Source organism: Acinonyx jubatus, chromosome B4, assembly GCF_027475565.1.
Source record: "Acinonyx jubatus isolate Ajub_Pintada_27869175 chromosome B4, VMU_Ajub_asm_v1.0, whole genome shotgun sequence".
In the NCBI taxonomy this organism is placed as follows: Eukaryota; Metazoa; Chordata; class Mammalia; order Carnivora; family Felidae; genus Acinonyx; species Acinonyx jubatus.
Genome location: NC_069387.1, coordinates 138,748,712 through 138,768,094, shown reverse-complemented (window position 1 = coordinate 138,768,094; position 19,383 = coordinate 138,748,712). Strand labels below are relative to the sequence as shown.

Genomic DNA, 19,383 nt, shown 5'->3' with positions numbered 1-19,383 from the left:
CTGGACAAGAGCCGCAGGCTGGCCTTGCCCGGTCAACTCGGCCCTGTCTTCTAGGACTTCAGGGGCGCTTGGCCCGGGAGGGAATGCTCCCTGTCCCCCGGCACAGACATGGCAACAGAGCAAGGGAGGCCAGCCGAGGGGCACGGGGACCCGGGGAGAACCAGGGACAAGACTTGGGGCAGGGGTGTCCCCTGCGGCCACTGGGGTGGCCACCTTGGGCCCGCAGAGCAGGTACCACAAGATGTCGCGAGGATGCCGAGGTCCTCGGTGCCAGGACAGCGGGAGACAGGAGGCCGCCTCCCAGGGTGACCCCCCGTGTGGACGGCAGTGGGGCGGGGGTAACAGCAGTGGGGCAGGCAGGGTGCTCGGGGAACCGGGCGTTCACGTGGGTGGGGGGTTCCTGGGGCGGCCGCGCCGACTGGTGGGGGGGAGGGGGCCCTGGGAGGCCTCCCCGTGGAGCCACAGCCTGTTATCATTCTCAGCTGCTTCATTCAAGGATGAGAAACTGGCCCTGGGGCTTGTGATGGACGCTTCTCTCCGGCTGTACCCTGCCCGAGGGCCCGTCGGTGGCACAGCTGTCCCGATCCCGTTGTGCTGAAAGCCCAAGGCAGGCTGCCTCAGGGCGGGCAGGGCTGTGTCCTCTCCGTGCGGGGCAGTCAGGGGCGCCTTCCAGCCCCAGCGGGGGGGACAGCGATGGCGGACAGAGCTCACTCCGTCCTAAGTCGTTTGTGCTTTTCAGTGAGACAAACTCACACGTGTTCTGTGCCTGACTACCTCCAATGGTCAATTTTATTATAAAGAACGGTAGCAAAATATACAAATCTGCTCAAGAACAAGCAGGAACTGTGGTTTTCCAGATGCCAGATGGGCACAAGCGTTTGAGGGGGAGCAGCTCGCCCTGGACCGTCCGTGGAGGAGCGCGGGTGTGGGGGCCGCCTTCCCCGGGCGTCAGTCTCAATAACTTAAAGGGCAGGTCCGGCTTCCGGCTCCGGACCCACGTCACAGATCTTCCCGCGCGGGCGGCTGCGTTGGGTCTTCTGGGACTTCTGCCAGGAAACAAACAGATCAGTTGGTAAAATCCCCGCACGAGGGCCCCGAGGCTGAGGCCGCAAGGTTTTCATGGGGCTGGGGCGGAGCGCGGGCACAAATGTCCCGACGGGGTGGCGCTGGCTCCTCCCGGACGCGGCGGCCCGCTGGCCCCACAGCGAGGTGGGGGGGGGGGCGGCCAGGCGCTCCGGAATCAGCTGGGCGGGACGGGGGCCCGGATGATGGGGAGGGGCGTGGGCGGGGAGGCCACGCCGAGGCAGAGGTGGCGTGTGGCTGCTGTCCCGCTCTCTGCTGTGTCCTCGCTCCCTTTGGCGTCTGGTGCGCTCCTGTCCTTGGTGCTCGGGGTGTCCTACGAGGCTGTGTGCTCGCTGGGCTTTACCCTGCTCGGGGCCGGGGGCTCCTGGATTCTGCGGCACAACCTACTCGTTGGGGAAGACGCCGTCCCTTCCACTCCGTGCTGTCGCAGCACTTCTAGGAGCCTCGTGGGAAGAGCCACATCCCCCGGGAGCCGTGGTGACCTCCTAACCCCAGGAACTGTCAACTGGGCCTAGTGTGCAAACGGGCTCTTCACAGATGACCAAGGTAAGGTGAGGTCACTGGGGCGGGTTCTTCTCCAGTCACCGGTGTCCATAGGGGGAGAGGGAAGCGTGGACACGCACAGGCCATGGGAAGGCCACGTGGACAGGGGCAGAGACTGGAGGGATGGGGCCGTAAGCCCCGGGGATCCAAGACGCACAGCCACCGGAAGCCGGAGGCGGCCAGGGTCCCTGCCCACAGGCTCAGAGCGGGTCCTGGCCTCAGGCCTCCGGGAAGCTGGCGCACGGACCACGTGGGGACCGTCCGGTGGCTCCTCTGCCGTCAGCCCGCCTGCTGATTCTGGTGTCACTGACTCTGCTTCCCGCCCACACCTCAGTCTGTGCGTGACCTCTGGGACTCCCCACGGGGACCGTCACCCTCTTGTCTTCCAGGAAGCCCAGCCATCACCCTCCCGGGGCCACTTTTCGTGTGTTTCCGAGCCGGCAGCTGTGGCCCGGTGGCCGGTGTCCCTGCCCGGGCTCCGCAGCCAGGCCACTCACCGTCCGCGGCGGTCTGCGTCCGCACACAGGCTGTTTCCGTCTCCTCGAAGCCCTCGGGACACACGCACACGTAGCTCCCAGGGGTGTTGTGACAGTTCTCGCTTTCTCTCGTGCACACTTTTTCCGCCAGCGAGCACTCGTCTACGTCTGCGGTAAAGACATCCCACTGTAACCACTGTAACGGATTCCTCTGTTCGGCAGACACACGTCGTGATCACGAGATTCTCATAACTCGCGCGCGCACAGAGAGCCGAAGATCGGAAACATCTCGTTGGAGAGGAGAGGAAGAGGGCGGAGTTTAACAGAGGCGTCAGGGGTCAGGCCACGCGCGACCGAAAAGCAGAGAAGCACGGCGCATGCGAGGAGGCGGGAGGCCCGGCGTAGGCTCGCCCAGCGAGGTCGGTGGATTCGTTGCCCTTTTCCAAGTGGGTTCCAGCCGGCCCCAACTGTGGAGGGGACCACGGGGGCCGGGTCACCCCTGGCTGACGGGGAAACGGGGGTGGGGTGCGGGAGCCCCAGACCACAGGATCACCAGCACCACGCACATGGTGGGGGGGGGGTTAGGCGTATGCTGCTCCCGTGTCACACGCTCTTGAAGCTGGAGGAACGGGGTCTGTGGAGAAGAGCCAGAGCCGGCGCCCCCCGCCCCCCCAGCTCGTCACGGGACCGGTCACATCGTGGCCCCCCTGCAGCGCTCCATCCCAGTCCGGCACAGACACAACCGCACTGACCTGCACACTGGCCGCTCTCCTTGGTGTAGCCCAGGACGCATTCTTTACACCGTTCTGGACCCTTCCCCGTGCAGCCCACACAGGTAGAATCACATTCTAGAAACAAGGGGGAAAGGCAATGACAACATCAGACACCGTCCTGTGGGCACACGGGGTCTGGAGCCACGCCACGTGGGAACCCGGGTGCTCCAGCCTCTCCCACCCCACCCCCACCCCCAAGCACGGGCTTCAGGCGGCAGGGCGGAGACTCAGTGACCGTGCACGGGAAGCCCACGGACAGGCACCCTCTGCACCCTCTTGTTGGAGCCGGTATCGGGGGTGGCCGCCCTCCTCATGACGGGCGGCTGGGAGCTCAGGACGAATAACCTTCCCAGGTGAGGCCCACGCATCACAGAGAGGGGCACACGCGGCATGTGGGGAGGCCCCCAGCCTCCCGGGGACGGCGTGGCCCTACAACGCACACCCCGAGAGCAGTTTGGAACCAGTGCGAGAAAACGGTGACCAACACGAAAAGCTTTATCTACCAAGGAATTCAAAGTGCGTAACTGTGGGAGAACTGGTCTGACTCAAACCGCCCGCGACACAGACTGTCGAAGAAACTGACGTGCTCTGCAATCGCACACACACGTGTATGTGACGTACACGACGTGACAGGACGGATGAAGACGGTCACGGCCTTGTTGAGTGAGAAAGGCAAGGAGACACTGGGGAGCGTATTAGGACTAGCAACAGAGGCTCCCTCTCCATGCAATTGATGGCTTTTAAATACTACTTTCAACTCATTTGAATTTTCTGTAACAAATACCTATCACTTGGGTTGCCACCTTAAACTTTTTTTTTTTGAGAGAGAGAGAGCGAGCGAGCACGGGAGCCTGTGCATAGGGACGTGCGTGTGGGGAGGGGCAGAGAGAGAGGGAGAACAAATCCCAAGCAGGCTCCACACTCGGTGCAGAGCCTGATGCGGGGCTCAGTCTCACCACCCTGAGATCATAACCTGAGCTGAAATCCAGAGTTGGACGCTTAACTGACTGAGCCACCCAGGCACCCATCGCCTTCAACTTTCTAAAGTAGGTAGAGAGGCGCCTGGGTGGCTCCGTCGGTTGAGCGTCTGACTTCGGCTCAGGTCGTGATCTCACAGTTCGTGGGTTCGAGCTCCATGTCGGGCTCTGTGCGGACAGCTCAGAGCCTGGAGCCTGCTGCGGATTCTGTGTCATCTTCTCTCTGCCCCTCCCCTACTTGTGCTCTTTCTCTCTCAAAAATAAATAAACATTAAAAAGAACATAAGAAAGTCACATGAACGTTTGAAAAGGGAGCATCGGCAGGGCCCAGGGCCCAGGAGGTGCGTGTCCGCCCCGGAGGAGCCCATGCCCAGGCACCTTCGCACACGAACGAGCCGTTGACGTTCTCGCAGTACTGCTGGTCGCCGCACGGAGGCGTCTCGGCCGCGCACTCGTCCACGTCTGGAAGGCAGCGGCACAGCCGTGAGGGGCCGAGCCCGGACCACCTTCGTGATGATGCAACCCGGGGCTGGGGCCGGACAGGGAGGTGGCCTCCCACGTGCAGGGGTGACAACCAGGGACATTAAGTGGTCCCAGAGGAGGAGCCGCTGCGAGGGACCAATGGCTACTACGTGAGCACTCTGTGCTTCTGCGTGGACTCAGATGAGCTCCAGGTCGGTGTCGGGGCCCCTCCCTCCCCACTGGAGGCGTCAGGTATAAGCCTGACGCCCCTAACTGAGGGGCGAAACCAAAGCTGACATACGAGGGGAGGAGGGCACCCCGGCCTCGACCCGCCCCTCCTCCCACCTGCCTGCCGGCATCTGGACCTGGGGAAGAGCCCCTCGGCCACTGCCAGACCCTCCCCGGGGCCTTCTGCAGGGCTGGGTTTGGAGCCAGTGCTCCGGGGCCCGCTGCAGCTCAGAAAAAGGATACAGCTGAAGCGGGCAGTGGCTACCAGGCTGGCTGGGGAGGGGATGGGTCGGGAGAGCCAAGGCCCGGGGCCTCAGCTCTGGAGCGTGTGTGTCAGAAGGCATGCCTCCTCTCTGTGGCTGTGAAGCACCTGTGTGTGGCTCTCCAGGCCAAAGGGAGGTCTGTGCCTCAGTTTCCCTGCCAGTGGCCGCACACCAGCAGGTCCTAGAGAAAGGAGAGGGAGGGAGGGAGGAGGGAGAGAAGTGGGAGGAAGGGGACGAGGGCTGGAGAAGAGAAGGGGGAGGAGAGAGAAGAGGAAGAGAGAAGAAGAGAAGAGGGAAGGAGGAGAGGGGAGGAGTCGTGGGGTAGGAGGGGGAGGAGGAGGAAGAGAGAGAGAAAAGAGGATGGAAAAGATGGAGGGAGAAGAAGAGAGAAAGAAGGGGAGAAAGAGAGGAGGAAGGAAAACAGGAGGAGGGGGTGGAGGGAAAGAGGAGGGGGAGGAGGATGAGGAGGGGGAGGAGAGAGGGGAGGGAAGGAAGAGGGGGAAGAGGGGGAAGAGGGGGGAAGGAGGAGGGGGAGGGGGGAAGGAGGGGGGAGGGGGGAAGGAGGAGGGGGAGGGGGAAGGAGGGGGGAGGGGGAAAGGAGGGGGGAGGGGGGGAGGGGGGAGGAGGGGGGAGGAGGGGGGAGGGAGGAGGGGGGAGGGAGGAGGGGGGAGGGAGGGAGGGAGGAGGGGGAGGGAGGGAGGGAGGAGGGGGGAGGGAGGGAGGGAGGAGGGGGGAGGGAGGGAGGGAGGAGGGAAGGCCAGGCCCTAGGAGCCCGAGCAGCCTCAGCCTCACCCACGCAGGCGCCGTCCTCCCGCGCCCAGCCCGCTTGGCACTGGCCGCAGTCTCTGTTGGTGGGACCCGTGCACATCTTACACGACTCGTCACAGGCTGGAAAGCAGAGGCGGGACGGCCGCCAGTAAGCGTAAATCCCGCTCTGAGTAACAAGCACGACACAGAGATCATCTCAGAAATTTACCTGCAGTGAAACGAAAACAAAACCCAGAAACAAATAAGGAAGAAACCCCCGAAAGCGGCTCTCAGTCAACGACAGAAAAAACCACTCTTGCGATTCGTGATCCAGACGTGACCGGAGAAAACAAACGGGGGCTCTCTCCTCGACTCCAGGGAAATAGTTCAGGGCCTGAGCGCTCACCCGGAGCGCCCAGGACACCTCTGAAGACCCAGGTAGGAGAGCCCCCCCCCGCACTCGATGCCGGGGTAGCCGAGACGGTGTGTCCTCTCAAGGGGACCTGGGGCCGGGAGGTCCCGCCACGTGACCTCAGGTGTCCCAGTTCCCGTGCGCGCCCCCCCTCTACCCCACCTCCTGCAGCGACACGGGCCGGGGCCCAGGGTGGCCTTCGCTCACTCCAGACGCTCCGTCTCGGTGACTGCGCGCTGACGACAGCCGCAGAGGGAGGGCAAGCCCACGAGGGGACACTAAAGGCGGCAGGTCACCAGGAGCCCGATGAGCATGGCTGTGACACACCGTCCACCCTCCCCTCCTTCTCCGGAGGACGTCGGGAGAACGGGACTCACTTCCCTCCCGGGGGCTGTTTAGGGCTGGGAGGCAAGAGCACCGCGGCCCATCCTCCTGCTTCCCTTCCCGTGGCTCCTGCGTGGCCCCCGGGCTCCCGGGATGCGGGTAAGAGCCAAGGGATGCGTCTGTCGCGCTGAGGACCGTGGCTGAAGCCCTGGCCGCCCGCGCTGCTGCGGTACCTGTGCAGATGCTGTGCGTCTCATTCCTCAGCGAGCTGAAGTAGCCGTCCACGCAGTCGGTGCACGTGGCCCCCTGGTACCCAGGGTGGCACTGGCAGGACCCGTCCCCCTGCCTGCTGCCGTCCCCGCTGCAGTGCCCGTTCCCGCTGCAGGGCCTCTGGGACCCGCCCTGGCACGCTGGGGGCGACACAGACCCACCGCTCAGAGCTCAGCCCCAGGGCGGGGGCTGGGCTCACACCCAGAGGACGCCCCCCACCACCGCTCACAAAATAGCTTTCTGGAAGTCCCGCTAAAATCCAAGCCACGCTTCACCCCCAGGACAAGCGCCTGGGGTTGGGATTTACAGGAGCCTGCATGTGACCTGGGGGGCCTGTGGGCATGTGGGTCACTGCCCGGGAGCCAGCCGGGGGCTCTGGGCAGCCTCACCTGAAACCCGGGGACAAGGATGCTCACACGTGGAGCGAGTAGGACTGCTTGGGACCGTGACATTGGCCCGGTGCAGCCCCGTGGCAGCGGGACGGGAGGAAAGGTAGGCAGGAGGGGGCCGCGGCCAGGGAGAGAGTCTGAACTTGGAAAATGTGCCACTTGATCCAGCTGATCAAGGTGAGTGACTTTGGCGGCTTCGGTTTCGAAGTCCATGTCTTGACGTGAGAGTGTGGCTTCCCTACTTAAGGCTGGCACGATGCATCCATCCCGACAGATGTGACTGTCTCTCCCCGCCGCCCCCTCCCCCCCCCCCCCCCCCCCCCACCGCCCCAGACTTGTCTCTGCTCCTCTGTGGGCAGAGCTGGGCCGGGGGCCACGCAAGCCACAGAGCCACCTCCTTGCATTCAGGGGGCAGCGCCCATGCGGGCAGGTTAAAACTGGCCCACAGGTGGACTATGGGAGGTCTGTAGAGACTGAATTAGAAGCCCAGTTGGGATCAGGTGCTCAGAGCGGTGCGGCCCAAAGGAGAAGGTCCCTGGGGTGAGGGCAGCAGCGACACAGCAGCCCCAGGGCCAGGTGGAGGTGGCATGGACCGTCCCTTTGCCGACCCTGCTCCCGCCCGCCCGGGAATCACCACACGGGCACCGGCAATGACCTGGGGCACTTGAGAGTCCCCGAGAAAAACGTACCAAGGCAGTCTGGCCCGTACGTTCCTGGCGAACAGCAAACTTCCAGGGTTTTCACACAAAACCATTCAAATAAGTCAGGATACTCCTTCTTCCTGAGGAATTGAAAACGCGTTCGTTAAAGCTCACGTGACAGATTTCTTCAACACAAAATCATAGTTTATGACGACGTGTGCTCCAGGGTATCGTAACGTCAGGGAAACACCAGTGCAGGCGGAACGGACTTCTCGAGTTACGGACCTCACCGGGATTATTGTGTTAAGGTAATAAGAGATGCTAACGTGCGGACAAGAGAGAAGATGAGCGTGTGGAAACTCTTGGAGGTCTGAAATTACTTCAAAATTATAAGTTAAAAAGTAAGAAGCCACTCGTGTGTTTCCACGAACACCCAGGGAGAGCAGGGTTGGGGTGGGGGGGCTGGAGAGCCAGGCTGGGGCACGCGAGGTGGGCCCGGTAACGGGGCGGGGGGTGCGGGAGATGCACTGGGTGTAGGGGTACAGGGCTGGGGGAATGGGGGGGCCCTGGGGCTGGGGAACAGGGTGGGGGGTGCAGGGGTGTGGGGGGCACAGGGGGTGTGGGACACTCACAGCCTCAGCCACCAGGCCTCCAGGCGTTCCTCATGCTCCTCCAGCATGCTGTGACAGTCGAAGTCACTGCTGCCACACAGGCTCTCCATGATCTCCAGCAGCCGGACCTCGCTGAAACACAAGCCCATCAGCACCACAGAGTGAGAAGGAGAGTCGAGGTGTCAGTGTCCATCCCACAGGACATCCCCACTTGGCGCGAGGCGGGAAGGACGGTGGCACTTCAGTAGGAAAAGACCCTCAGCAGACACATCAGGTGGGCTGGGTGCCCTGTGATGAATGAAACTCAGAGAACAGGTGGTCGTGTGGCAGGTGTGGGGCCCACCAGGGGAGCCCCTGAAGTTGGGGGCAGGGGCTGGAGTCCTGGGTGGAGGAGAGAGGGCTAACCCCACCAGCAGGGGAAGCCAGTGACATTTCACGTGGGGGGACTCGCCGTCCAGGGTGCATGATTAAGAGACCACCCAGTCCACTGTGTGCGGACTGGATACGGGGATAAGTGTGGAAGCCAAAAGGCCACGTAGGGGCCCGCAGACAGGTGACGCTATGGGAGGGACCCTTCCGTGTATTTGTCATCAACGCGGGTGACAACGTTCACAGGAACATGTCAAGTACCGAAGCTGGGCTGCCCAGAGCAGGGGTGGTGGCACCCACCTGAATTCATACTTGGATAGCGCCTTTTCCTCCCAAGCCGTGTTCCCGCCGCCAAAGTTCTTCTTTGCGGTGTCCACCATTCCCTGCGGGGACACGGTGGAGACCGGGCTCAGTGCCGCTGCCCCCACCCACTTCCGATGTGCGAGCAACCCTAGTCCATCATGGTGACTCCCCAGGCCCCCTGACAGGTCGCCGCCGCCATTCATTGCGTGGGTGATCCTGGGTCCATCACGAGGGTGATGTCCGTGTCAGGACTGACTCTGGCCCATCTCTGGGCTACCCTGGGTCCCTGACCCTGGTCCCTTGTGGGCTGACCTCAGGTCCATGGTGGAGTGACTCCGGCCCACTCAGGGTGACCCCGGCCCACGGAGGGGTTACCCTGGATCCTTGATCCTCGTCCGTTGTGGGTTGACCTCAGGTCCATGGTGGAGTGACTCCGGCCCATCTCGGGGTGACCCTCGACCGTTGTGGGCCGACCCCGATCCACCGCAGGCTTACCCTGGGTCCAGGACCCCGGTCCACCGCGGGACGACCCCGGCCCCGCCGCCCCCCAAGGCCGGTCCCGACCCCGACCCCGCGTCTGCGTGGGGTGACCGGCCCACCTGGTTGAACTTGTCCACCAGCTCCCGGCAGCGCTTGCAGGGCGTCGCCTTCTTGGCGGTCTCACCAGGCGGCGGCGGCAGCAGCAGCAGCAGCAGCAGCAGCAGCCCCAGCGCGGCCGGGGTAGGGGGGCGCATGGCGGGCCGAGGCGGGCAGCGTTGCGCAGGACGCGGCCGCGCGGGCACTGGCCGAGGTCCGGCGGGAACCGGCGCAGCGCTCGGCCTCTGCGGCCGCCCACCGCTCCGCGGTGCCGGCAGTTCCCGGGGCTACTTGACGGTGCCGGGCGGGATGCCGCCCGGCGCCAGCCCTCGCGCCGCTATTGGTCGGAGGGACCCACCCCGTCCCCATGTGGCCCAATCCGGGCTCGCCACGAGAAGCGACCAATAAGAAGACCCCGGGTCAGCGTCCAGCGGGGAGGGGGTGGGGACGGGGGCGTGGAAATCGGAGACTGCCCCTCGCGCGCACCGGCCGCGGCGGCCATCTTTACTCCGGGCAGGGAGGGCGTCCCGCTGCGGTGGTAGCGAGGTTTTGGTGGCCATGTTAGGTTTGGGCAAGGGCTTCGCGTCCGTCCTCCGCTTCCGCCACCCCGCTTCCGGCCGCGGGCTGCCTAGGGCGCCGCGCATCGAGGGACGCCGCCGACGGCAGGCGAGGTCAGCGCGCGGTACCGCGGCCGGGGCTCTCGGGACGGGCGGCGGGCGAGGGCAGGTTCTCGGTGCGGGCGGCGGGGACCCCGAACCGGCGCTCGCGTCGCGCTCCTCCGTCCTCAGCACCGGTGCTCCTCGCCGGGAGCCTGAGGACAGCGTCCTGGGGCCCAGGTCCCGCGTTTCCCTGCCTGCCCGAGGCCGCTGGCTCGGGAACCGAGGTGGAAATAGAACTGAGACGAGCGCGATCTGGGTGCCAGCGGCGAAGCGCCGAAGGAGGACGCGCACGGGGTGGCTACTGGTCTGCGGTGCACCGGGCCGCTTGTGTGCCCAGTGTGAGCGGAGCCCTCAGCGCCCGCAGTGGCAGGGGCCGGACGGCCTTCACGGGTCGCCTCCTCAGCGGAGACGAGCCGGGCCTGTCCACCTGTGCGCGCCCGGGCTGACCCGCGCGGCCGGACATGCGCTCACGCCCTCGGCCCGGCTTCTGTGCCCGCTGCCCAACCGCCCGTCCTGGCCCGGCCAGCGTCCCGGCCCGGCCTCGGCAGTGCTGGCGTCCTCCGGGATCAGGGGCGCACCTGCTGCTCCTGCCCGTGGTCGGTCCTCAGCAGAGCACACACAGTCCTGGGGCTGAGACGCCCCTGTGGCGAGGGAGCCCGGAGTCCCGCACACTCGTGTGCCCCTCACAGCTTGTGAGAGGACAGTGTGGGGTTCCCTGCAGGGGAGCGTGCTCTGGGCCCCACACACAGGGGGTCTGTGGGGCAGGCGGGTTCTTAGCTGACCTGGGACCGCTGTGAGCCGGAGTCAGGTTCCCGCCAAGCAGCATTTCTGCAGCCGTTTGCACAGCTTGGTGTGTAAATGCTTTCTGTTTCTTGAACCTTTTTTTTTTTTTTTTCCATGCCAGTAAGAGGAACAGAGAATAGTGTGTGAATATTCTGTGGTCTCCTTGGCTTTACTGGAAATTAAAACGTTAATGCTGGTTTTTGGTTTTTTTTAAATGTGGAGAGAGAGCGCGCGTGAGCAGGGGAGGGGCAGAGAGGGAGAGAGAGAATCCCAAGCGGGCTCACACTGTCAGCACAGACAGAGCCCGGCTCGGGCCTCGAACTCAGGAGCCGTGAGATCATGACCTGAGCCGAAATCAAGAGTCAGATGCTTAACCGGCTGAGCCACCCAGGTGCCCCAGCGCTAATGTACTTTTAATGAAAACGTAAGCTGGCGTGATGAGACCCACGTTGAAGAGTTTTACCGAATTTCTTCTCCAAGTAGTTTGTTGAGCATCTACTGTGCGCCAGGCTCTGCTGCTAGAACCGTGAATCAGCCACGCAGGCCCTGCCCCCAGGACATGAGCCCAGCAGGGAGACAGTCAGCCACATGTTTCATTCACACGTGGGCTCCTGTGATGACCAGAGCCCATCCTTGCTGAGGGTTCTGGGGGCGGGGGCGGGGGGGGGGGGGGTGGACCAGAGAAATCCCATCAAGGAGCTTACACTTTAGAAAGAGGGAGACAAATTGGGGCGCCTGGGTGGCTCAGTCGGTTGAGCATCTGGCTTCAACGTAGGTCATGATCTCTCGGTTCGTGGGTTTGAGCCTCGCTGTGCTGACAGCTCAGAGCCTGGAGTCTTCTCTGGATTCTGCGTCTCCCTCTCTCTCTCTCTCTGTCCCCTCCCCTGCTCATGCTCTGTCTCTCTCTGTTAAAAATAAATAAACATTTAAAATAAGTTTAAAGAAAGAAGGAGACAAATTATAACACCCTTGTTCATCCATGGTTTTTATATCTGGGAAGAGAAAAAGTTAGGTTTAGGTTACTTTTAAGGGAACTGCTACTTTGGTCGTTCTTAATTATTAAAGCCCCTTTCCCCCCTTCCTGGCCCCACCTCACCACCGCCGGCATTGCCACATCAGGCAGGATTCCTGCTCCTTCCATTCCACGGATTGTCCTTCCCTTGTTGATTCCCCCCCAGTTGCCATCTTTGGAGACTACAGACCTCTTTTTTTTTTTTTTTTTAATTTTTAAAAGTTGTTTCTTTATTTTGAGAGACAGAGAGTGAGCAGGGGAAGGGCAGAGAGGGAGACATAGAATCCGAAGCAGGGTCCGGGCTCTGTGCTGACAGCTCAGAGCCCAAACCCACAAATCGTGAGATCATGAGCTGAGCTGAAGTCAGACCCTTAATCGACCGAGCCACCCAGGCGCTCCTGGAGACTACAGACTTCCGAAATCTCTCTCTAATCACAAGGTAGTTTCAGGGGGACCTGGGTAGCTCAGTCGGTTAAGCGTTGACAGTTTCTGCTCACGGTTCCTGAGATCGAGCCCCGTGTTGGGCTCCACGTTTGGTGTGGAGCCTGCTTGGGATTCTCTCCCTCCCCCTCCCTCTGCCCCTACCCTGCATGCGTGTGTGCACACGTGTTCTCCCTCTTTCTCTCTCTCTCAAATGAAAAAATAAGAAAAAAAGTAGTTTTAGCAAAAAGTAAGCACTCTGTCCTTTCTCTTCTGGCCTTTCTGGTTCTGATCAAATAAAATCAAACCTGTTTTAAGAGTAGCCAGAAACACGAAGAAGAATTTGCCATCTTCCCCCCCGCACAAGCGGGACAGTCTAGGTGTCTCCCGGGAAGCTTTGTGCTGTAGGCTCTTCCCCAAATCGTCCTGCTGTATTTGGGTGATTCGGGGATCCACTGCAGACACATCTGTCTGAACACCTCAGGGACACGCTCATGCTCTCTGTCACCTGCATGTTCACGTTCGTGACCGGCGTGGTGCCTCTCAGGGGCTCCACACGGCTTCCGGCGGGCAGGCGTCCACAGCGCCTGTCCGGTTGTACCTGGACTGCGGGGGCTTCGTGGGCTGTCCTGGCCCTGTGTGCCACCTCCTGCCCTCCTGTGGCTGCCCCTCTGTCATCCCCCAGACGCATCCCTCCCACCCTACAGCTGCCTGTCCCGGGGTCTCTCAGCCCGTACCGTGGGGCCCTACTGTCCCGCCAGAGTTGAGCCTCTCAACTGCAGGGGCCGTCCTGCTGCCCTCCAGAGGCTGGGTCAGCCCGGGGCCCGGCCACGTGGAGGACTGACCCAGTTCTGCAAATAAAGTCTTCCTGGAAAAATACACAGCTTGAAGCCTGAGCCAGCCGGTTAAAGTGTGGAAGGGGTGCCTGGGTGGCTCAGGCTGTGTCCGACTCTTGATCTCAGCTCAGGTCTTGATCTCAGTCAGGGTCACGAGTTCACGCCCCACGTGGGGCTCCGCACTCGGTGTGAAGCTTGCTTTAAAAAAAATGTGAAAGGCGCTCAGGCGTGATTTTTCCTTGAATTCTCTAGTTGGAGGCCTTCTGACCTACAGAAGTTACAGCACTAGTTCAAAGAGTTCACACTCCCCCTTCACCTGGATCCCCCGGGTGTTAACTCACGTGTGACTGTGGAAACTCAGCGGGCTGCATTTTCGTTTTGTCCCAGTGCTCACAGGGCAGCAGCGTTGATGGTCGCTGAAGGCACGTGAAGCGGGACATCGCCATGGCGGGGAAGAGGCCGTCGGGCCCAGGCCGGCAGCGCTGGCTGCTGGGGCTGCTGGCAGCCGTGGGCGCCATCCACCTCTTCACATGCCCCTACTCCAAAGTGGAGGAGAGCTTTAGTCTGCAGGCTGTGCACGACCTGCTCTACCACCGGCTGGACGTGGACAAGGTGAGCGCCCGCGTCCCGGGCTGTGCGGCACCCCTGCGAGACGTCCGCTGACGCCCCCCTTCTCCCTGCAGTATGACCACCTCGAGTTCCCCGGCGTGGTCCCCAGGACGTTCCTCGGGCCGCTGGCTGTGGCGGTGCTGTCCAGCCCTGCGGTCTGCGTGCTGTCCCTGCTGCAAGCGCCCAAGTTCTATTCTCAGCTAGTAGGTAAGGGGGAGTCCGGACGAGGACAGGTGAGGAGCCGTGCGAAGTCAGGGCTTCGGTCGGCCGGGCTGAGGCCCCCCTCCTTCTGGGCCGTCCTTCCATCAGAACCCAGGCTGCTTCGTGCGGTGGTCCAGAGCTCGGGTGGAGGCCCAAAGTCAGCCCTTTCTGGGCCGTGACCCGGGACAGGTAACTGGGCACCTGTCCACCTGTTCCTGAGACCATGAGGTGAGGGTGCCAGCCAGCCCTGCCCCGGCCGCGGTGGCCGGAGGGGAAGCAGGCGAGATGCACCTCCGGAGGTGGCCGCAGAGGGGCCGGCGGCCACACCTGGAGAGCCATCCACCCAGGCGGTACGGCGCCTGCATTGGAGGCCTCACTTCCCCCACCTGGAGGCCACCGTCCACAGGGCTTTGTGCAGAGCGTTCTGGGGCTGTGTGCCCATGTATTTTTTAAAACCAAATTCAGAACGTTCTGTGTATCTCTCTCTGAAATGTCATTTTTGGTCGATAGTCACCAGTTTTCCATTTCGGTGAATTTTTAAAAATTTATTTTAAGAAAAATTTTTTTAGACAGAGAGCGCAAGTTGGGGAGGGGCAGAGAGAGAGGGAGACACAGAATCAGAAGCAGGCTCCAGGGTCTCAGCTGTCAGCACACAGCCCGACGCGGGGCTCGAACCCACAACCTGTGAGATCATGACCTGAGCTAAAGTCGGACGCTCCACCGACTGAGCCACCCAGGCGCCCCATTTCGGTGAATTTTTATCGTGGCTGCACCCAAACGACATTTGGATCTCCCCCGCTAAGTCAGACACGCTCTCCAGCTAGTTTGTCGGCCTCACGGGCAGGACGTTAAAGACACAGATCCCCGGGGGAGAAGCAGGCCTGCTTCCTGAGAGAACAGATTAGGAAATGGAAATCCGCCGCCACGGGGGGCGGCTGCACAGGCTGTGCTGGTTTGGGGGTGTCGGGGAGCCCTGGACAGTCTCCCCGCCTGGGGAAGGGTGGCCCTGGACACGTCCTGTCCCTGTGGCGTGGGCTGTGCTGATGATGCCACGCCTGTCACACGGTCCTGCAGACGCCCGGTGGCCATGTCCCCCCGAGCCCCCTCCCCGGGCCACATGGTCCCGGCAAAGCGTCAGGGTCCCCTCTTTCGAGGTGGTCTCACTGCTACTTGGTCGTCAACGTGCACCGCGAGTGGCACTGGCGGAGACCTGCTTTGCCGGCGTCCTGCACGCTGTGGGTCACTCACGGTGCCCTCTTTGTTTAGTCAGAGCCGTCCTGGGACTCGGCGTGATCTCGGGACTCTGGACTTTACAAAAAGAAGTGAGGCGGCAGTTTGGGGCCACGGTGGCCACCATGTTCTGCTGGGTGACGGCCACACAGTTCCACCTGATGTTCTACTGCACCCGGACGCTCCCCAACGTGCTGGCCCTGTCCGTGGGTAGGCGCTTGCCGAGCCGCACTCTCACTCTCGCTGGGCACCACGGGGCGGGGCGTACCGGCCCGGCGAGGGGAAGGGGGGGGCGTCTTCTTGATGCCGGATGGAGGCACGCTTCCCCGCACGTGGCCGGGGCCGCCTGCGAGGGTCTCCCTGGCCTGTGGATAGCTCTGTCCGAGCGTCCTGGGGGTGACCCAGGCAGACGGGGGGGAGGCCAAGTGTGGGTAGGAGGGGGGGCCGTGGATGGCGTGGGTTTGCGGGGGGGGGGGGGGGGTCTGTGCCGATCAGGGCCGGGTGTGGCCCGGACGTCCGCGTGCCCGGGGAAGGTGGCAGGCAGGGTTCCCGTCCGAATGAACCCCGCGGGGGGCCAGCGGGGCACGCCGCAGGCCCGGGTGCGCAGGAGAGGAGGGGAGGCGCCGGGCGCGTGGAGCCTGGGGGGTTTCAGGGCACGCGGGGGCCAGGTGCCGTCAGGCCTGAGAGGCGGCCCTAGGCTGTGTGGTGGCGCCGTGGCACAGGAGCCGTGGCCGGCCCCGTGTCAGCAGATCTGGGTCCGAGCGGCGTGTGCCGTCCTCTGGCGGGTTCTGCGTGGCTTTCGCCGGGAGGAAGCAAGTCGGCCTGCTTCGGGCACCCCGTGTCTTGCAGTCCTGCCCGCCCTCACGGCCTGGCTGCAGCTGAAGTGGGCCCGCTTCATCCGGCTCTCGGCGTTCGCCATCCTGGTGTTCCGGGCGGAGCTGAGCCTGCTCCTGGGCCTCGTGCTGCTGCTGCTGCTGCGCTCGCGGAGGGTGACGGTGGCGCGGGCCTTGCGCTGCGCCCTGCCGGCCGGGGCTCTCTGCTTAGGTGAGTGGGAGCCGCCGTGGGCTGCTGTGACTGAAAGCGGGGCTCTCGGGAGAGCTGGCCTTCACGTCCAGCAGAGATAAAATGTCTTAGCGCCTCCATCCGCGGGCCGCCCTCGTCCCGGCCGGGAGGGGCGGCCGGCCCCGTCGGGGGAGCCGAGGTCCCGACGCGCCATCCCCCTCTGGAGCAGGGGGCTCGTGGCCGACGCGGCTGCTTCATGGGACGTTGACCTGCGACCTGGGGCTCTGGGGCTGCTGTTCACGCCGCAGCGGCGACGTCCGAGTGGCTCAGGCGGCCGTGTTCTTTCCTGAGGGACTCCTTTATCTTACCAGGACTGACCGTCGCCGTGGACTCCTGTTTTTGGCGAAGTCTCGTGTGGCCGGAGGGAAAGGTGCTTTGGTACAACACCATCCTGAACAAAAGTTCCAACTGGGGAGTATCCTTCCCGTGTGTCTGCGGGGCAGCCTGCAGGGTGGGGCGGGGCGGTCGTCCCCCCTCCCCCCTCCTCCCCTCCCCCTCCCTCCCCCCTCCTCCTCCTCCCCCCTCCTCCTCCTCCCCCGGCCTCACCCAGGCAGCCACACCTGCTGAGACACCGCCCTGCTGTTGGGCGCCATTTCCCCTTTAGCCTTCGGGACGGTCTTTAGCGGGAGCCCGTAGCGTTTTGCTGCGGAACCGGACAGCGTACACACCGGCGGGAAGTACAGCGCGCGAGTCCACCGGCACGAGCTGTTCTGCAGCCAGGGGGAGGGACAGGTGGCGGCGGGGGGGGGGGGGGGAGTCCCCAGGTGCCGCGGGCAGGAGCGCCTGTCGGCCGTGGCTCGCTGGCGTGTGGCTCCTTGACCCTGCCCCCACAGACCTCGCCACTGCTGTGGTATTTCTACTCGGCCCTGCCCCGCGGCCTGGGCTGCAGCCTGCTGTTCGTGCCGCTGGGCGCCACGGACAGGCGGGCCCTGGCGCTGCTGCTGCCCTCGCTGGGCTTTGTGGCCCTGTACTCGCTGCTGCCGCACAAGGAGCTGCGGTTCATCATCTACTCCTTCCCTGTGCTCAACATCGTGGCCGCCAGGGGCTGCGCCTGCCTGTGAGCGTCCCGCCGCCCCCGCTTCCACAGCCGCGCCGCACGCGCCCGCTGTCACGTGGGGAGGTGTTGAAGGAGGAGGGTCCGGGGTTGGGACGGGCTGGCCTCCCACCCACCGTGTCGGTGGGGCTGTGGTCAGTCGGGCTGGTCTCCGTGCTCGGTCTCGGTTACTTGGGGGAGGACGTGCCCGGAGTGGCCCCTGCACGGGGCGGCCGAGCGGGCTTCGGCCGGGCGGATGGTCTCCAGGGCTGACTTCGCTGAAGGGCCAGGCCCCACCGAGCAGAGAGCGGCACAGCGGATGACAGGGGAAGGGTCAGGGAAGCGCTCGGCCCACGGGCGTGGGGCACAAGGTGGTGTGGGGGTTTCCGAGGGAGGGGGATGGCCCGGCGACAGAACGAAGGTGCCCCGAGGAGGGCGTCTGGGATAAGGCAGGTTGGTCGAGTGGGGCTGCCCTTCCCTAGAGCAAGGCGGTCACTGCCATGGTAGGAACAGGAGTGACGCGGCCGCTCGACCGGGCTGAGGACGCAGAGGGTGTGGCCGGGAGAGGAGGCCCCGCCGCACGGCCCCTGCAGGAGCCGGGAGCCAGGAGTAGGCCGTGCTCCCAAAGAACCAACGCCTGTGAAGGGCAGGAAGCGCCTTGTGCCCGCTCTGCTCCGGGCCGTGAGCCTCAGCCTCGGGCTCCATCTGGGTTCAGTGGCGGGCGTGGTGCTGGAGGGACGTGCACCCGGCCCGAGGCCACAGGGGGAGCTGCTCAGAGCAGCGGGCGGATTCCACCTCGAGGGCTGGGATGGGAGGGAGGAGGACTCCGTTCATGGAAAATCTGGGCGTCTCAGGTTAGCGAAGCTGGGGCGAACCATGGACAGACCGTTCAGGAGTCCGTGACTGTGCGGGAAGGGGGTTCAGTTCTTGAAATGAGGCCGCAGACTCCACCGGCTGGTGTTGCTGGGGGAGAGCAAGCCTTTCTGTGAAACGTGCTCTTTCCAGGCTGAACAACTACAGGAAGTCTTGGCTGTATAAAGTGGGTTCCGCCCTTGTGGTAGGACACCTGGTGGTGAACGCCATGTACTCGGCCACGGCCCTGTACGTGTCCCACTTCAACTATCCTGGCGGCGTCGCGATGCAGCGGCTGCACGAGCTGGTGGCCCCCGGGACAGGTGGGTGCTTGGGGGGCCGAGCTGGGCCAGCTGCGGCTCTGGCGGGGGGCAGGGGACCCCAGCTCGCCATGCTGACTGAACACGCGTGGTTGTCCACAGACGTCGTCGTGCACATCGACGTGGCCGCCGCACAGACCGGTGTGTCTCGGTTTCTAGAAGTCAACAGCGCCTGGAGGTACGTTCCCGCCAGTTGTGACTGCGGGCGGTGGCGCTCCTCGCAGAGGCCACGTGGGGGCTCCCTGGGGACATCCAGGCACTGGCGTGGGGCCACAGGTGCACGGTCACGCTCTTCTCTCGCAGGTATGAGAAAAAGGAAGATGTGCAGCCTGGGTCGGGGCGTATGCTGGCCTACACGCACCTCCTCGTGGAGGCGGCCCCTGCGCAGCTGGCCCTCTACAGGGACACGCACCGGGTCCTGGCCAGCATTGCGGGCACCACCGGGGTGAGTCTGAACCTGACCCGACTGCCTCCATTTGACGTCAACCTGCAAACAAAGCTGGTGCTCCTCGAGAGGCTCCGCCGGCATCCTGGCAAATGAGACGATACGAAGAGCCGAACCGGGGACGTGCCCCGGACGTACGCCTCAGGGAACAGGCCGGGGTCCTCCACGGCCAGCCCAGACCGAGCATGGCCAGCGGGGACTGCGGGCCTCACCCGGGGGCCTCTCGGAGCACCTGAAAAAGCGCCCCTTCGGGGGAGCTCGTGTGAGACTTGGTGTCGAGGCAGCACCGCTGGACGGCGTCCCCCGCCCACGCCCCGAGCCACAGGGAGAATCCTTCGTGGGCACAGGCACGCCGTGGCGTGGCAGCTCACGTGAAATTGTGGGAATTTAAAGAGGATGGAGAATAAAAATTTGAATGTTTCCTTATTAGAGATTTAACGATACGTGGTATTTCTAGAGACTGCCTCCGCGTAG

At 63.7% G+C, this 19,383-nt stretch overlaps 2 protein-coding genes and 1 long non-coding RNA gene across 8 annotated transcripts; 2 read left to right on the top strand and 1 right to left on the bottom strand.

Annotated features, from left to right (window-relative positions):
* Positions 1–758: 758 nt before the first annotated feature.
* Positions 759–9,752, bottom strand: CRELD2 (cysteine rich with EGF like domains 2). Of its 3 annotated transcripts, XM_027070403.2 has the most exons (10): positions 9,471–9,752; positions 8,869–8,951; positions 8,221–8,331; positions 7,637–7,728; positions 6,522–6,698; positions 5,598–5,693; positions 4,231–4,314; positions 2,855–2,950; positions 2,124–2,270; positions 759–1,046 (listed from the first exon to the last, which is right to left on the bottom strand). In XM_027070403.2, the coding sequence occupies exons 1-10, from the start codon at positions 9,603–9,605 to the stop codon at positions 1,000–1,002; spliced, it is 1,068 nt and encodes a 355-aa protein (XP_026926204.1). In that variant the 5' UTR covers positions 9,606–9,752; the 3' UTR covers positions 759–999. The 3 variants fall into 3 exon arrangements, with proteins under 3 accessions (XP_026926204.1, XP_053055530.1, XP_053055531.1); XM_053199555.1 differs by lacking the exons at positions 759–1,046; positions 2,124–2,270 and adding an exon at positions 2,349–2,569; XM_053199556.1 differs by lacking the exons at positions 759–1,046; positions 2,124–2,270; positions 5,598–5,693 and adding an exon at positions 2,349–2,569.
* LOC113602672 (uncharacterized) lies at positions 1,506–3,453 on the top strand. The gene is made up of 3 exons (XR_003424140.2): positions 1,506–1,629; positions 2,325–2,521; positions 3,229–3,453. It is a non-coding gene; the product is annotated as an uncharacterized LOC113602672 (long non-coding RNA).
* A 212-nt stretch (positions 9,753–9,964) lies between the features above and the next one.
* ALG12 (ALG12 alpha-1,6-mannosyltransferase) lies at positions 9,965–19,340 on the top strand. Of its 4 annotated transcripts, none has more exons than XM_027070401.2 (10): positions 9,965–10,118; positions 13,545–13,769; positions 13,841–13,973; positions 15,234–15,407; positions 16,047–16,241; positions 16,571–16,674; positions 17,093–17,316; positions 18,298–18,467; positions 18,567–18,642; positions 18,768–19,340. In XM_027070401.2, the coding sequence occupies exons 2-10, from the start codon at positions 13,602–13,604 to the stop codon at positions 19,003–19,005; spliced, it is 1,482 nt and encodes a 493-aa protein (XP_026926202.1). In that variant the 5' UTR covers positions 9,965–10,118; positions 13,545–13,601; the 3' UTR covers positions 19,006–19,340. The 4 variants fall into 4 exon arrangements, with proteins under 4 accessions (XP_026926202.1, XP_026926203.1, XP_053055528.1 ...); XM_053199553.1 differs by having other exon boundaries at positions 10,010–10,118; positions 13,554–13,769; XM_053199554.1 differs by lacking the exon at positions 9,965–10,118 and adding an exon at positions 10,310–10,444.
* The last annotated feature ends 43 nt before the right edge of the window (positions 19,341–19,383 follow it).